The sequence below is a fragment of the Polistes fuscatus genome, unplaced genomic scaffold (assembly GCF_010416935.1).
Source record: "Polistes fuscatus isolate 324 unplaced genomic scaffold, CU_Pfus_HIC Scaffold17, whole genome shotgun sequence".
NCBI classification, from domain to species: Eukaryota; Metazoa; Arthropoda; class Insecta; order Hymenoptera; family Vespidae; genus Polistes; species Polistes fuscatus.
In genome coordinates this window covers 1,316,223-1,335,215 of record NW_025113075.1, presented here as the reverse complement: position 1 = coordinate 1,335,215, position 18,993 = coordinate 1,316,223, and the positions used below count along the sequence as shown (strand labels likewise).

At 31.0% G+C, this 18,993-nt stretch overlaps 1 protein-coding gene and 1 non-coding gene across 2 annotated transcripts; one reads left to right on the top strand and one right to left on the bottom strand.

Moving 5' to 3' along the window:
* The first annotated feature begins 5,424 nt into the window (after positions 1 to 5,424).
* On the top strand, positions 5,425 to 5,496 carry Trnap-ugg. Its single transcript has one exon. It is a non-coding gene; the product is annotated as a tRNA-Pro (tRNA).
* Positions 5,497 to 12,543: 7,047 nt separating this feature from the next.
* On the bottom strand, positions 12,544 to 13,753 carry LOC122515338 (homeobox protein notochord-like). The gene is made up of 2 exons (XM_043632655.1): positions 13,489 to 13,753; positions 12,544 to 13,337 (listed from the first exon to the last, which is right to left on the bottom strand). Exons 1-2 carry the CDS (start codon positions 13,751 to 13,753, stop codon positions 12,544 to 12,546), a joined length of 1,059 nt encoding a protein of 352 aa, XP_043488590.1.
* Positions 13,754 to 18,993: the final 5,240 nt, after the last annotated feature.

Below are 18,993 nucleotides of genomic sequence, written 5' to 3'. Positions count from 1 at the left end.
ATAAAATGAAAGAACGATATAAATGTTGAAAAACAAAAACATTGGAAAAAAGTTAATGAAATATATTTTAATTATAAAATCATGATTCAAATTATTTTTTATCGTTTTATTTACGATGAACGAAGACATTAAATGAATGAAATTTAATATATCCGATCTTTGATGGATGTTTATGTTGGAATTAAACAGCTTATCTGATTCTAAATATTTATAGAAGATCTAGGAAGAACATTTTCGTATAACACACACATATATATATATCGTAAATGCATATGCATCATGCGATCGTTAAGCGTAAAATAAGCTCCTAACACTCTATATAAATTCAAACAGTTAATCGTAAAATATGTTTTGAGTTTATGAGATCAGATTGTTAAATTGAATTATAATAACATATTAAAGATCTCAGTAATGAAGAATTACGATAATATCTGTATGAAAAATATATAAAATAGGAATAATAATTAATAAGATTATTTGCAAGGGTTGGTCAGATGAAATTTTGAATACATCGATGATGAAAAATAATCGATTACGTTATTTCCGTGTTTCTCTAATGAGAAAGAAACCAAAAATGAAATATACTCGACGTAAATAAATTCTAATTAATTCTAATTTTGCGATATACACCACCTCGTATAAATAATACACGTATGCACGTTTGCACACATATGTGCAAACATACACAATTGTAGGACACGTGTTGGATTTATTTGTCGTCACAACGTTTGGAATATATATATATAATTAATATTTCAATTGCTAGGATCGTGTATTAAAATGATGGAAAAGTTTTCTTGGTTGATTTAATAGGTACGATTGGTCTCACTATGACATTAAATTAGCATAGACATAAGTGGTCACGATTTTTTATAGTCGGTTAATATTAACCCTCGTGAATGTAGCTATTGTCAGACCATTAAATTCTAAGGTGTGCACATTAATTCAATACCGAAGGGATACCCCCATAATATTATGCTAATGTTTCATTAACTATGCCGCTTCATTCAAAACGAACCGAGTACATATAACGGGAATTTATTTTTTTTTTTCTTACAATTAAACGCGAGAACGTATAGAATTTATTTATTTATTTATTTATTTATTAATAAATGATTATTTTAATAATCATGGAAATAATATTGATTAATAAATATTCGATAATGAGATTATATATAATATTATCGATTATTGGGTGATGAAAATTAAAGAATATAAATTATTCACGCAAAATATCATTAAATATGAAATTATTTAAATATATAAATATTAACAATAATAATATAAATATTTTGTTGAAAAAATATGATTGTTATCTGTCTGTAATCAGAAATAAAAATAAATATCAATTGGTAATGACTCGTGATAAAAGTTTAAAACAACTTGAAGCCACTTAGAAGGATGAATTGTTTTATCTCGGTTCGTTATCAAACGGAGAAACCAATCAAACTTTGGTCGATTAATCAAAATACGATAAATTGGAGAAAATTAAGAAGATGGGATATAAATTCAAACAATAACTTGAGAAAATTGATGAGATCAGTATAAATAATATCTTATTAATCTCTTATCTTTTCAATCGAGTAGCGATTCAATGTTCATTCAAATTGATTCAAAAAGACAATCAGTGATTAAAAGAATTATTGTTTTGATTTTGGAAACATTTACGATAATCAAACACACAAAAATGTATAATCTAATAATTTTGAAAGAATAATCGAAAGAGAAATCGATACTTAAAAAAAAAAGAATAACTTACAAGATTAATTCAACATCTAAAAACAAAATTCCCCCCTCTCTTTCCATCTCTTGCAGACAAAAATTATGATTTCAGACATTCGGCATTCCGCATTTCGTTTTTCTTCCTTCATCGATTGAGATAAATCTTAAATGGAATAAAAGGAAAAAAAGGTAAGGTGAGAATGTCATAAAATAAAAAATAAACGTTTGAAGTAGGAGGACAAGAAGAAGATGATGAAGAAAAATAAGGTGTTTAAGTGATGTCTTATTTCCTGAGTCAATCCATTGTCCATGAAAATTTGAGTTAATCCCATAGTACGATCATGCTAAGATAAACTCAGGGTTAAATAAGGATTAGCTTGATGACGTGACAGAATAAAAAGGAAAGGAAAGGAAAGGAAAGGAATCTTTTGGAGCAGAAAGTAAGAAAGTTAGAGAATGAGAATGGGATGAAGGATATGGATAGGGGTTTGGAAGGAGGAGGAGGAGGAGGATGAGGAGGATGAGGAGGAGGAGTGATATGGGGGAATCGAGAAAAATCATGCCAGACTGAAATACGTTTCCGTTCCGCATGCCAGTTTTCGCTGACGAAAAGCCAATCGCGATCCAATCGGAATTTTTGTTCTCTCAAATATCAAAGAATAAGAGAGAGAGAGAGAGAGAGAAGGTACCTTAGCCCTTATAAGATCTTTTAGGGCTCAAACTGATCGGTAAATCGATATCGTGATGGCGTTAAAACGACGTTAAAAGACACGAGCTACGATTCTAGTAAATAGTTTCTGTCTGAACCCTTGTGAAATAGTCCTCTAACGCCAGACATTTCTTTTCGTTCTTTGTTCATACCTTTATTATCTTTTTCTTCTTTTTTTTCTCTCTCTCTCTCTCTCTCTCTCATCCACTCGTTCCGTTCTTTTTGATTGGATTTTTCTTATTTCTTATTTATCTCTTTCTTCTTAATTCGAATTGTCGAATTAATTAACTTAATCCTCGATTAAATTTTCTATTATAAAATGGATCAATTAAAAATTGAAATGTAATATTTGAAAGGGATCAGCAAAGATTCATCGGAATCAATTATTTTTAATGTACATTTTGGAAAACAATAATCAAACGTTACACGTTTTTATTTTTCAAAATAAATATAAGTATATATATTTTGATATGAAATTAGGAGAAAACGGTAAAGAGTTTATTTCATGAGTATAATCCGAATGAAAAAGAGAAATAAAAAGAGAGAGAGAGATAAAAAAAGATAAGAATAGAAAACCTGTTTCCTATATATATTTCCAACACGTTCGAGAAGGAAACCTCAAATATTACATTTTTCCTCACCGCTTGCTCAGCACAAGGGAGGATTAGTTTTCCCTCTTCGTTTTTTTTTTCTTTTCTTTTCTGTTCTGTTCTTTTTTTTCTTCTTTTATCTTTCCTACAAATGAAACATAGCAAAGGGCTAAGGATGACTCCGCGTGAACGTTAAGTACGACGAAATGAAGGTACAATAGACGCTTCTTTTTTTTTTATCGTCCCGATGTTATGAGATTTATCGTTCATATTTATCTCTCTTTCTCCCGTCTACCTTCCGTCGCAAATGAAACGAGTAAAGGACCAGGGGGAAAGGATAAACAAAAAAATAAAGTATGAAAGAGGGAAAATAATGTAGCAATTTTATGCTACTAATTATGACGAATGTCTCGAACAAACGTTTGCAAATGCAGGATGCATATTTGCTTTGCATTAAAACGCTACTCGTTTTTCGATTTGTTATGCGATTCCTGTCCGTCGTGCCTTATGTTTGTCACATACGGCTATTTAAATAAATAAACGTTTTACGTTTTATCCTGGACCGAATGGTTACCAAGTATACAGGGTGTTTCTCATAATATATAACGGGAAATGAATTATAATTTTATTCGTTTGAAACGTTTTTAAGTAAAATTAACGTTAAATTTCATATATTGGAGAATTAAATTTATTTTTGAAATGTATAATACATTATATATTATTTATACAATTTAAATAAAAATATTATATAACGTATTAGAGGTTGATTAACATTTAAGAGAGAATAAGTAGGATTTTTAATATTGAATTTTTTAAATATTATTCCTTCGAACGAAATTTATTATCTAAATATACAAATTTATAAATATAACCATTAAATTTTGAGCAATAAAATTGTTTACAACCGTGGAATTAATAATTAACATTTGGAATGAAATAATATAAATGTATAAATATCGTATTATTTAACAAATTCTGTTTTTAAATTAGAGTTAATTTTTTGTTTGAGTGCGCATCCATGCAACTTTTTAATTGCATTCATTTTTGTTTCTTTCCTTTTTTGTTTTTTGTTTCTAGCAAATAAACAAAGTTGGAGGTCCAGTTATTGGATACACTCTGTAGAGTGGTTGATTTAATTTTTAATTCACTATAATACTACTTCATACGTGTAAACGTTTAGAACTTGTATATGCATACGTACAATAAAACTTTAATTTGATCATTTTATTTGAGTATAAATTAACGCGAAACGTTATGTGTTATTCGAAAATGAATTGAATGTTATACTACGTCGAATTATTATCAAATTGAAATTTGGTTAATAGTTCAAGAGTAAATGTTTCGTAAGTAGCTATACAAATAGAATGAAACTTCCATGAATGAAATATCTATTATTCTCCAAAATGAAACATCAAATTTAATAGAACGTTGTTTATCTACGGATCTGAAAAGTGGATTAAAAATATTACATTTATCGATCGGTCTATGCATTTCTATGTATTTCCATTTTATTGACGCGTAAATGTGATCTTAACGTTGTTAAAAAGAGAAATTAAAAAAAAACATTCGATTTGCGTAATCCTATTTTATTTTAATTTTATTTGTATTATTTTAAATAAAATTTTGTATAAATTCTCACTATTTCAGTTTACAAAATTGCACGATTTATTTTATTTCAATTTCATTTCTCATACGCGAAATTTGTATATTAATTAATATAGTATTTTTACAAAAATATTAATCGAATAAATAGAAAAAAAATACTAAACCAATACCTGCAGTTATAATTATTGTAAGATTAAATAAAAATTAAATGTAAAATTTTGTTGGAAAATATTTGAACACCGAATATTTAACGTCCAATGTAAATACGTGTTAGATTTGCAAATCAATCATTCAACTGTGAATAAAGTGATAGTCATTCGTATCTGGAACGAATTATTCGGTCACCAGTTTCAAGTTTAATTATCGCATTATGCTAGAGACAGTCCTTGAATGTTTCATGTTAATACGAATTACAATCAGCTGTTAAACGTACTTATCAAGGAAACTATTCAGTGCGTTCTTGTATTGTTATCGCATTATCAATCAAATGAGTCACTCGTTTTAAGCAAAAATTCAAGATAATTGTTCGAATTAATATACATTATTATATCATTTATTATATAACAACCATTAGCATGTTTTTTATTAAATAATTTTGCATTTTTAGTCTTAAATCTTATAGGAACAGTTAAATAAAATACGAATAAAATGTATATTAATTTTCTAAACACTTGACGATTTTTTAAATGCATATATTCTTTATTGTTAAAAAAAATTTACCATAAATTTTATTGTTAAATAATATAAAAAAAATGTACGATTGTTTTAGTCAATTAACAAGCGAGTTCTTTCAAGAGCGGCTCAGTGGTCTAGGGGTATGATTCTCGCTTTGGGTGCGAGAGGTCCCGGGTTCAAATCCCGGCTGAGCCCGATTTTTTTTTTCCTTTCTTTTTTCATTCCTTTTTTTTTATTCGATCTAACAACTTTAATTGTTATTGAAAAATTATCGCAAGTGCATTATTTATTAATAAAATAGATAACAATTATATAATTTTCTTAATATATATACGAAAAGTTTAGTATTATATTTCTATATTAAAAACATTGAATATAAAACAAAATGTTTATTCGTTGAAAAAATGTATTTTTTTTTAAACGAACATTTAAAAAATAGTAATTAATTGGAATTGAAAGAAAAAGAAAAATGTAATATAATATGCGTCATACGATCTGATGATAAATTACACATAACTTTATTGCATAACGCGTTTCATGAATATATTTTAATGAATTTCCTTATAAATAATTGCTAAGATCGAATTTCATTGGGCAAGCAGATGTGAAAGCAGTGAAACTCAATCGACGTTTGATCATCACACGCTCGGTTAACTTTTACCGTTGAATCTAATTCGTGTCTTCGATAGGTAATTTCCTGAAAGGCGTCTGTTAGAATCGGCTGGACACGCTTGAAACACAGGTGCATTTAACGTGCCTGTTTATTTTACGGTTTAACGCGAAGGTCAAACACCGTACACGCGCGTAGGTGAGTTCTCACCTGCTCCGAGTAATGATCGAATAATGACGAAGTCAAACTCAAACCTTTATTGCTTTTCCCTCGAATTGAGAAAGGTTGTTTCTCAATAGAACCCATGAATTTTTCGTTTTAAGAACCGTTATCCTTCTATTATATTCACCGTTCAATATTTTAAACGATTCTTTTATTTCGACGCATTATTCTTTTTCGACTTCGTCAAATTTCATTTGATGATCACGTTTATATATTTCTCGTGTAATAATTTTAACATACAAAAGATATAAATTTTGAAAGTAAATCATATTCCCTATATTTCAATTTAAATTCTTATATAATAAATGTAAATAATTCAATTACAACAAAAATACAGTGTGTGTTTTATAAATAAAAAATAATAATGTTTAGAATTAAACATGAAATTATGAAAATAAGTGTATAATTTGAAAAATTTGTGATAAAATTGATGGTAAAATTATGTGAATACATTATTCCAATATCAACTTGAAATATGTAACAGATGACACCATGGAACCATTATAGATGTTCTTTTTTATATTATCCAAAACATTATAAAGAAATCCTAATATCTTTTCTTTGAATATTACTTACATTACGATGACAATATTATAACAACGTGTTCTTCAACACAGACAATTCCAACATTTATTTGCACCGATTAAAATGGAAAATTTTCCGATAATTAAATAAACGAAGACATTACGCGTTCAAAGAACGATATCTCTGAGAAAATAATTGTACGTTTTCTTTATTTTTGTTATTTACTTCAAAAGAAAATGCATTCCTCAATTCCTCAATCAGCATTTTCCAGTTAAGAGAAAGAAAGAGATAAAGAGAAGAAATCCTTTGAGCCATTTAATTAACACGACCATCTAATTAAGAAGATTTTCCCAAAGGAACGTTTCCCGAACTTATCGATCATCTCGTTCGCTTTTCTCTTGCACGTGTGTGTATGTGTATGTGCGTGTGTATGAGTGAGTGAGTGACTGAGAAAAGGACATTCGGTAGCCTAATACGATCTATTACATTCCTTTCAAAGGTTCTACAATTTGTCCAAAGGTGAGAAATTTTTCAATGATTCTTTGGAAGGTAAAAATAGAAAGGGGGGTGGGGAGGGGGCAGCGGGACGGGGGTCCTTTCCATTTAAAACCTTTTTCGTGGGCGGTACATTGACATTACTTACGCGTCATCGAACATGAAACTCGTTGAAAAATCCACCGTTCGCTCTCCTTTTGGACTGGGAAGAGAATGAAAATAACAAAAAAAAAGAAAAAAAGAAAACAAAAAAGAAAAAAAAGAAAAAAAGGGAGAATAACCAGAAAGAAAATGGACAAATAATCGGAAAGGAGAGAGAACAAATATTTTTTCGAATGGAATTAGAAGAAAAAATCCGAATTGAGACGAAAAATGGGAACGAGTAGGACTGAAATAAAAATCAAAAACAGAAAGAGAGAGAGAGAGAGAGAGAAAGGGAAATGAAAACGTGGTTGAGCAAGACAGAGAATATTCAATATGAAAGAGAATATAAATAAAATATATATATTGTGAGAGAGATTGAAAAAAAGAAAAAAAATATTTGCAACGAAGAAAGGAAAATATATATAAAAAAAGAAAAAAGAAAAAAGATAAAGAAGATAAAAGAAGACCGGCAATGTTGAAAAGCCAGTGATTTTTCTGAACGACGAGTTTACGAGAAAAACCTTCTCACAATGGCGGAGACGAGTGAACGATGACAGTTTGCCGCCATTGCTTCAAAATAAGTGTTAAAGAGAGAGGGAGAAAGAAGAGAAATACGGTTCAGAGGGCTTCAAGTGGCTTTGCGTTACCGCAAAGTCCTTCTTCCTGTCCTGTTCTTCCTTGTACTCCCATATTTGTCGCTACTACTACTACTACTTCTACCACTACCACTCCCTTTCCCCCTTTTCCATTTCCCTTTCCCTTTCTTTTTTCTCCTGCCAATGGCACTCACTCTTTTACTCTCGAGTAAGAGAGGACGGACGCTGTCGTCGGTTGCTTTTTTCAATTTTTGATCGAGCGGCACTTCAGTGTGCATAAAATGAAATGAATTAACGGATACAGAATTCTTCATAGGTTTATTCTCTCTTCATGAATTTTTGACAGCTCTCCTTTTACTTACTTTCATCCCTCTCAAAAACTAACCCCACCGCCCAACCACCCCTCCCCAAACCCCTATCTCTTTCTTTCTTTCTTTCTTTATTTCACTCGGTTTATTTCGTTCATTTTTCTGTTCATCCTCCTGTCCTGCAACTTCATTTCTCTCTCTCTCTCTCTCTTTTTTTTTTTTCTTTTCTTTTCCCGTGCATTTTTCTTTTGTGTTTAATTCAATTTGACGGTGGGTTTGGAAATAAAACCGTTGACACATTGGTTGATACAATACAAGTTTCTTCGAGTATCAGACGAGTGGTTAAAGTCTTGAAATTAAAGCCACTTTCGTAGAAGAAATAACGCGACAATAAAATGCCACTGACAGCTTCTTCGTAAACCACAATGGTGTGTTTTCTCTTTTGTTATGGGCTTTTTACGTGCCACTATTGGAAGCTTTAGTCGAGTGGAAACGGGTAACTGTTTTTCTACGAATACTTCAAATGTTTTAACAAGTTACGTTTTTATTCCTTTTCTTCTTTCTTTCTATCTTCCTTCCTTTCGATTTATTTGATTCTTTTTCTTTTAATTTTTTAATTAAAACATTTCTAATATACGTCATGGATAAAAAAAAGAGAAAAAAAGTAAATAAAAAAGTAAACACGTTGCACGAATGAGTGTAGAGACTTTAATTATCGGCTTTAAATATCCGATGAAAATTTCTTTTATTGATCGGAACCCAATCCCGCTTCTGTTCATTTTCTCTCGAGATTGTAGAAAAAAGTAGCAGCGAAGGAATGGAAGAAAAAGAAAAGGGATGAAAAAGAAGGAAAGAAAGAAAGAATGGTTAAATCCCTGTAAGCAGACAAAAATAATGAACGGGAAGGAAAAGAAAAAAAAAAACGATGATTTAAATGATTAAATATTGCAGAAAAGGTACCGATAACAAAGTGACGAAAACAAAGTGTTAATATATGCATAAATTATTTTAATAATCATTGAAATTACACAATACAATAATTATTCCTTCGCATTTATATATGAATGAAACAAAAATTAAATTATCTAAAGGTAAATAATAATTAATCTGTCATTTTTTAATAATATATTTAAACAATGTTACATTATTGTATTCTTGTAACAATTATTATCGATAGAAAAATATAATGAAAACGATTAAAAAGCAATCACTTACATGATCGAACGTTCGCGTGTGTATTTATGTAAAAATTACTGGTACAATTTTGTAAAAAATAGTACAAAAAATAATTGTAAAAAGTGGTTGCTCGGAGAAATTAGTGTCGGATTTGAACAGTTTGATATGCAACGAATAGAATGAGATAGAAAAAAAGAAATAGTTAGAAAGTGACAGAGAATAGTAATAAGATAATGGTATAAGGTGAAGGTAATTTCTCATGTATCTTTCACTTCATATTCATCTCCAAGGTATCTAAAACGAAAGACGAAAGACGACACGACGAGATTTCGATCCCGAACGCGACAGGCACGCAAAGTTGCGGAAAATTGAATTGCGCACTACCCATGTTAAAAAAGTTTAAGAAAAAAGGAACAACTTCGGGAAAGGGATGAGTATCTAACTAGGGAACGCATTTATTTCGTTTTTTCTTTTTTGTTCGTGATTTATGATACCAACTCTCTCTCTCTCTCTCTGTGATAAAGTAGAGAAAATATTAGATAGACTTTGTAAAATAAAAAATGAGGAAACAAAAAATGATTTAACGCGTAGACAAATTACGGTAATAATCATACGAATCGGTTTAATTCGATGATTAAAATATTATTTCATTCTCTTTTATATAATTTTAATCGATTAAAATATGAAATAATATAAAGTAAAATATAAAGTAAAAAAAAAAGAGGGGAAAAATCGAAGGAAAAATGAAAAATATTAGAGACAAGTTAAAAACCAATTATTATTGACCAATAAATTATTCGTTTAGTATCGATATATAAATATTATGAATGGGGGGGAAAATGTTATCGATGTATGCATACTCGGATTATTCGATGAAATGCACTATCGTTCTTTGCTCGACGAACCGTAATATAATTGGTATCGATAATTTGTTAATTATGCGTACGCGATTATGATCCGAGCACTGAATTGAGATATACACCAGTGTACGTGCAAGTTAAACAAAGAGATATACGTACGGTTCGTTAGCGTGTCATGAAACGTTGAATCATACGAAAATGATATTAAAACAAGTCAATGAATTTCAATGATAAGAGAAATGGTTTCTCGATCGGCTTGATTTCATTAAACTAAACCATTATGAAAGTTAACGTTAAGTGTTAAAGCAAAACGAATTAATTTTCCATCAGGTCTTGTTTTATTTTCCTATGTGAAATATATTTTATTCTAATCGATGAAATTTTTCTGAGATCAATTTTGCAAGTAAATCTTTTCTTTTCTTTTTTTTTTTTTCCAATTCAATAACAATATAATCGTATGTAATAAAATCTTACCGATTATAATATAAATTGTATTCAATTTAATATTAATGATCTTCGTCTCGACAATTCATCCCTTTTTTAAATTTTCCAAACCGTTCCAATCTTCGATCGTAAAAGTCTTCACCCCCATACGTGGACGCGAGAGTTAGGAAAACCATATCTTTTTTTCTCGTCATTGTCGATTTGAACTTTTCGACGAGTTGACACGATCAAATAGATCCCCCTACTCCCTCCTCTCGAAAGAAACGAATGAATGAACGAACAAACCGAGAGAAGTAGATTTAGAAAAGAGATTTTGGTGAATGAGAATGGTGGTCCTGGAACTTACGGGGTCGCGGCACGCAGAAGGAAAATAGAAGAAGTAAGGAAGAAAAAAAGGTAGGCAGCTCGATGGCTGCTTTTATATACGTCCAATCTCCCGCTGTGCATACAAAGACGATGCAAGTGTTCTATTGTTGAAAGGTGCGGATACCAGAAGCCCGAGAGGTTGCATTTGCCATTGTCGCGTTTTGCCTCTTTAACACCATTAAATGGTACTGGTGTTGCACGTTTGACCTTAAATTCTTGTACAAAAAAGAGAAAAGAAAAAAAATATATCTTAAGTGGTGTTAGAAAATCTCTTGACAAATTTTCTTTCAAATTTTATTTCAAATTTTATACGCCTTACCTTATAACCCCACCCCACCCCACCCCCCGCCTTGCAATAAAATGCGAAAACACAATACCTTTACCTAGGAGATAAGTTTGATTTTGATTTCTTTTCCTATTCTATAATTTTTCTCTTTTTTGTTGTTGTTGTTGTTGTTGTTGTTGTTGTTCGTTGAAAAGGAGGGTAGGAAGAACAGGAGAAGAATGAGAGAGAGACTCCTTTATAATAGTAATTTTTGTTATTAGTGTGTTTAAGCGATTAAAGAAGAATTTAAAATGATTTTCATAAGGTACTCTAAACGATGATAAATATTCGATGTTGATGTTACTAGAGTCTTTAATTTTCTAGATCTGTTTTCATTTCATTTCTATTACGACGTGGGAAGCTTACTAGCACACTCTGATCCTCTTATAATCCTACTTTCTCGTCTGACGAAAAGGGCTTTTAGAAATCTTCTTAATCAACTTTCGACCTCTCGACGTTATTTCGTCAATAGACGATTCGTTTTTCAAGATTTTATCATCCCTCTTATAAACTTAAGATTCATTTTTTTTTGTTTTCTACTAGTCTATAATTATTATGTTTATTAAAATATATATTTAAAAGAGAGATAGGAGATTTATGTAAATCTTTGGAAAATGAGAGAGGAAGAGAGAGAGAGAGAGTTGTAAAATAGATGCTGGTTTTATTTCATCTAAAATCCGTTCATTTTCGAAAAAATATACGATTATTCTTATTTGTACAAAAATACGATATATATGTATATATATACAATTTTTACAAAGCACGATTTACAACGACGATTCTTCTTCTTCTTTTTCTTCTTCTTCTTCTTAAACAATTTTGTTCCAGTTTTATTACCGAAAAATATATATAATTCATAAATATATTTACATTACTATATACATATAAATATAATGAGAAATAAAATAACTTTATCAATTCACCGATTTCAATATTAATCTGTCGAAAAAATAATAACGTAGTTCGTCGAATCTTTTTACAATTATTCGTAGGAAAAATTCTGACGCGAATCGATATTCGAATCGTTTAAATAGTTAATATTTACAGCAGCAACAACAACAAAAAATACTTTCTCCTCTTTTACGAAGATTGCATTGTAAACATTTTCAAAGTCCGGGAAAAACACGTGTAAAAACACGTGTTGGTTTATTTTTTAAATAGTTTTTATTTTTTAAGAATTAACGATTCTGTCGACGGTATGTTTGTTTCGAGACAAGCTGTCAAAGACCGGTCTAGAAATGGAGTCCCTGTGTTCTGTAGTCTGATGCATGTTCAGTGGAAGGTCCATTTTTCTCCTCTTATCCGTCCTGTCATATTCATCCTCGGTATTTCTTTTGCAGCCAACGATAGAACGATGCTCGTTCGTTTCCTCGATCATTTTGATTTTACGAAAATTCAATCTTTCATCGGGTTCGCGAGAAAATATGGTGTCTTCCGTTTGTCTCGAAGGCAAAGATATTTCAAAAGGTTCGATCTTACGAATGGGTGATTCATGTTCACCAGGAATAACGCGAATCTCGTTCAAGCCACTAGAATCCTCTCGTATTTGTGTATTTGTAGTGGTACTTATAGCGTTTTCAAAGGATCTTCCATGTTCATCTTCTTGATCGCACCGTCGAGTTATCGAGTTATCCGTGCAACCATCCTTCTTCCTACCACACGTACGTAAACAGCAACACTTTTGATTTTGTCCCGACGGTAAATCCTCTTTCTTATATTTTACCCGACGATTTTGAAACCAAATCTTAACCTGTTTCTCGGATAATCTCAAATTCGTGGCAATTTCTATACGACGCAAACGTGATAGATACATATTAGCAGCAAATTCACGTTCGAGTTCCAACAATTGTGTACTCGTGAATGCAGTTCGTATACGTTTCGAACTATTGCCAATGGAATTAGGCGATTTTGGTGGTGGTGTTGGTGTACTGTTACGAGATGGTGACTCATTAGACGCTGAGACATCTGTAATGATATGAGTAACAGAAAAACGAGGGTTAGTTTAGCTTTAACGTTAGCCTTTGATCTTTGATCGGCAGGACTACGTTTGTCCCCGGGTTTACAGGCGTTTAGCCTAAGTGAGAGAGAGAGAGAAACGCAAGCTTAGTTAACCTACCTGAGAGCCTACTGGTTGAAACGTTTAAAGGCGAAGGTGGGCTTTGTCCAGGTATTCCTAGATTCACGTTTGCCGACGGACTGATAGGTACTGTCGGTACTGGTATTACTGGTGTTCTAGGAACTGGTCTGATTGGTTGATAACCTAATCCCAGATTGAAGAAATTGAACATATAATTTGGCAACTGATTTCCGTAATAAGGCAAAGGATAGGACGGTGGTGAATTGTTGCCAATTATCGAATCCACTAAAAAACTTCGTGACATTATTGCTGACAAATAATCTCGATAAATATTTCACTACCCGAATATAACGACACTTTTACACTGTGTTCTCTGTTCTTATTTTCTTTTATAATAATTATTTGAACAATATACATATACACAATTAATACTGTTAAGTTCGTAGCACTTATGTTAGATTTACAAAACAAAATTCGTCGAGGTTGTTCACTGTATGACGTTGCATAGGGTTCTGAACCCCGGGGCACCCCTGTTAGACCATATATACCTATTGCTAACTCCACCCAGGGGTTGGTTCTATAGGGCCCGGTAGAAACAGGGCCCCGCCCTTTTTTTCAAGAGGGTGCCCCTCTTTTAACTTCACCCTAACGAACTACGCCCGAACTATCATACCGAACAACGTCCCCCATGGGACGACAATGAGTAGGGTATTTTCTTCTTCTTTCATCTCTCTCTCTCTCTCTCTCTCGCTCTCTCTTCATTCTGTTACTTTCCCTTTCTCAAAAGCAGCACCAATTTGACGGGTGGTAGCTAATATTACTCGAAACTTTATACGACATAGGAGTGCATCGTTCTATTATTGTTAACCTCTGCCCATCTATCTACATTATTATTATTATTATTACTTTGGTATATGTATATATATCTTTTTATGGGTTTAAAATTATTCTAAAGATTCGATAATCCTTTCGAATTTTCTTTCTATGAAAATTCATATTTTCTATGGTACATTTATTTTCTTCTTCTTTTTTTCTTTTTCTTTTTCTTTTTCATCTTCGTTTTCAAATATTCATCCATTTATGCGTTCGAATAATTTACCATCAATTTTACAGTCCAATTATTCTATTCGAATTTTTTCATCCAATCTCGTATCTCGTAAAAAGGACGACCATCGTCGGGGAATGTACAAAGATTGTTTCATTTTTTTTCTTATTTTATAGTTGTTGTTGTTGTTGTTGTTGTTGTTGTTGAGAGAGATGAATAAAAAGATTGAATAAATTTTCTTGGATTTTTTTTTTTACGTTCAATTTTCATGCTCGTCAACTGGGAGGACTGGTTAAGTATCGAGGACACGAGAATGATCAAGATATACGAATGAAAGGAGTACTCGAAGATTTTTTGGTATTCAAATGATTACTTCCTTCGTTAGTTTTAAATTAGGATCATTAGTGCGACCACTATGATTTTATTTTCAATAATTGTAAAGGATTCGGAGAAGAAGCAGAAAGATTTATTTGATATTTTTATTTAATTATTTTTTCCAATTGACGATCAGTTTGAATGACGAAAGAAAATGTGTGTTGAAAATTAGGATAAATTATTTAAATAATTTCATTGAAATATGTATGTGTCATTAATTGATATATATATATATATATATAAATTGTTTTGAGAAAAGAATTCAATTGAATAAAAGAAATCTTTTATCTCAAATGGATCGAGAAAAGAATCGATATTCAGGAAAAATCCAAATCAACTCTTCCAAATCTTGAAGGAACTTCCGTACTCCTTTCGAAAGATTCCCATCTAACAGAAATATATATATATAGATACGTAAGGTTAGATAAGGTAAGATAAGGTAAAGTAAGGCTAGGTAAGGTAAGGTAAAGTCATGAAAGCATGTACGTCGTTTATGAGATTTCGTAGTTTGATTTAGCCGCAAAGTCAGGACGGAAGGATCCGATAAGTCAATTTAACGTATACGGGATCAGTATAATAATACTCCTCTTTCATTTCCCTTTTTAATACTAATCTAAATGTTCTTTTTTTCTTTCATTCTCTTATCACTTTAATTCAATTAAAAAAAATAAATCATTCATCGTCAATCGGTTGTGTCTCTCCCTTAATTTTGAATATATTTTCAACAAAGTATAAATTTAATCATATTTTCATGGGGGGGGTTTATTTTATTAGTTTTAACGACTTATGGAGGTAATCCACAAATACGTGGAGACACGTATAGTTTATATAGAAATAAATATTATATTTTGTTGGGTTTCGTCAATCAAATGAAGTTTTCATTTAACTAAAAGTAACTCGACAAACTTGTCAGGTAAACCAATTTAAGTGATATCATGCATGGTATAACAATGCACGAGTGTGTGGATATATAGAACGAAAATGTAATTATGGATACCTTATGAGGTATACGTGAGAATACCGAAAATGTCTTTGACAATTAGCAAGATAATTAACGCGTCAGATTAGTTGGTAATAAATTTGCGTGAAATAGTACACGGACACGTGAGTTCCATACTAATTGTATAGAAGTATAGTCGATTGTTTGCTTGATTGCAACCAATCCAATAAACCGGTTTTTGGATCGGTATAATTTATTATACGAATCGAAAAAGAAAAAAAGATAAACTAGCGTAATATTTTCCTATATCACTGTACACGAATTTATGGGAAGTTTAATAATAATAATAAGAAGAAGAAAAAGAAAAAAAGAAAAAAGGAAGAAATAAAAAGCGAGTAAAGAAAACACAACCGTGATTTGAAACCCCTAATAACACGACTAATCCCATTACAATGTTACCAAAGCATACGGAAGGGCCGTACCAGCAGAGGAAGGACCCTTCATCTTCCTTCGACTCATATTAAAAATCATGCTAGTGTTATCTTAGCAACGACTCGTGAATAATACAATCTCTCTCTTTTTCTCCTTCCGTGCATATGTCCGGCATATTCAACCTAAAAGAGGGTTCATCATCGAACCCTTCGAAAGACGGATGAGATAGAACAAGGTGGGGGAAGGTTTCCGTAAAAAGGGGGGCCGATATAGGACCACCCTGCTTTTTCTGACAAATACTAACTCACTATAATGTATCCTACTAGCTTTACTCCTATCTCACGTCATTACTACGGAAGGATATTTTAATTTCAACCGGTACCCTTGTTTGTCTATTCTCCCATTGGTCAGAACTTTCCTAAGAGGCGTGGCTTTTTCATTACCATCGATATATACCAAACGATACTCTACCATTTCCATTTTTCTTATACCGATCACTATGTTACTGCGTTATTTAACTAACTTATAAATGAATATTTGTATTTTTACTATAAATTCATTCGATTCTCATAGCTTCGCGTATCGTCGTTTATAATTCATTTCATTCGCGAATAATAATCGAAGAAAGGCAATCAATTAAAATCGTTCTTTTTATTTGTTTCATTTTATTTAAATATTTTTGTTTTTTGCGCCCCCCCATGTTAAAGTTGTGTTCTCGTTACGTTATATAAATTATTTGGTGTGTGCTTGTGTTTTTCTTTTTTTTTTTTTTTTTCGTATTAAATATGAAATTTATTTGTCAAAGGGTTGTTTCTTAAGTAAACGGGAATAGGAGAAACAATAAAAGGAAACTGTTTGAGTATTCTCTCTTGTGTTTGCGCATAACTTTTCGCGTGTACGAGTATGAGAAAACAGAGTTGAAAGGGGTGAAACGCGTATCGCAAAAAAACACTAAAGTGTCAATGACTTTTGAAAAGGAGCAAAAATAAAGAAGAAGAAGAAAGAGTTTGAATACGAATAAAACGAAAACGAGAGAAAAGAGAAATACGGGGAAGAAGGTGGGCTTGCGGATTTCAAGAGACTGGTTAAATATTTGTCAATACATAGCAGTACTTCTACTTTTATACTTCGCAATGCAAAAAGTTCAAACTAACTTTGTACGAAGATATGACTCAAAGAAGAAAATATATAAATGGAAGGGAAAAAGAAAACTTTTCAGCGAGTTCTAAAGGTACACACGCATACATATATGTATTTATGTATATAACTTTTAAATATTTCACTTTGATTATTTATTTGTGAAAGAGAGAAATTATGAGAGAAAAAATCCTTCTAAGAAAATGTTCTAATGATTTTTTCTTCTTTCAATTTTACTTTAATGTCGGAGAAATAAAATATTAATTATTTTACAAAAAGAATTAATTTCAATCATTTATTTTCCATATAAGATTTACAATTAATATTAACATCTATAGAAAATTTTTAACTCTACACTATACACACTTTACCTTATCGATATAATTTAATATAATAATATAATATTAATTAATATATAATATTATATAATAATATAATTATAATAATATAATATTATAATAAAAATTTAATATAATTAATATTTATAAATATTCATTTCACTATAAGACTACTAAAAATATAAACGATTTCAGGATAAAAATAATCACATTTATATATATATGTATATAATTGTTATCATACTTTTGAAATATAACAAATAAAAATAAAAAGTAATTAATATCTCATTGTATGAAACAAAACGTTATTGATAAAAACTAAAAAAGCTATTCGAAGAGAGGGAATGAGGTGAGGGGGAAAAGAATCGAAGTATCGAAATAAAAAAGGGATAAAAAATAAAAAAAAAAAGAAAGGATGTATTGAATACAATCTATCTATTCTATCATGTATCTCTCTTATGTTAGAAAGTATCGAAGGGTTCTATCAAGTACCTCAAAAGCAAAACCACTCTCAATACTTTAGGTTCAAGTAGCCCGTGGTAATACCAAGCATATATATCGAACACTATAACTATATATATATATATATATATCGACGCGTAAAGTAAAAAAGGAAAAACGCATCGTCCTTGGTAGTATACTTCTTCAACGGGGAATCAAATAAGATATACCATAGAGAGTACCTCAGGGGCTTCGTAAAAAGGATTCATGTGTACACTCTCACTTGATCGACGTCTTACGACAAACTTTTTTTTTCTTATTCCACTATCTACTCTTTCTATCAAATCCACCCGCGCACAATTTTCTTTTTCCTTTTTCCTCCTTCCTTCCTAGTTTCCTTTCTTCCCATTTTATCTTACATTTCTATCCTTTTTCTATCTGAACAATTGCCGTTAATCTAACTAGCCGATTTTTATTTCGTTCGTCGAAAGGACGCATCCTCAAGGACTGTGTGGCCCTTTTTTTTTTCGCTAGGGCAAATAAAAAAAAAACTGGAAGGAAAAAGGGAAAAAAAAATTACGGCTCATTTCACCAAACGGAATAAGAAAAAGAAAACGAAAGAGAAAAGGAAAAAGAAAAAGATCAAGAAAATGGAAGATATTTGTGTGTTTGTTGTTTGTTGTTTGAAGAGAATGCATTCTCACACACACAAAAGACTCGCGACCCACGCTAATGGTCAATTCATAAAAAGGGAAACTCGTAGGGAGTAAAAAGGAGCACGAAATCTAAAGAAAAAAAAAAAAAAAACGTATATATGCCAGTGTAGTTGGTTACCG

Coding starts and splice junctions, on each gene's coding strand:
- LOC122515338 (XM_043632655.1), bottom strand. CDS start 13,753: ATGTCACGAAGTTTTTTAGTGGATTCGATAATTGGCAACAATTCACCA. Junction 13,338..13,488: donor TTCAACCAGTAGGCTCTCAG/GTAGGTTAACTA, acceptor ATATCATTACAG/ATGTCTCAGCGTCTAATGAG.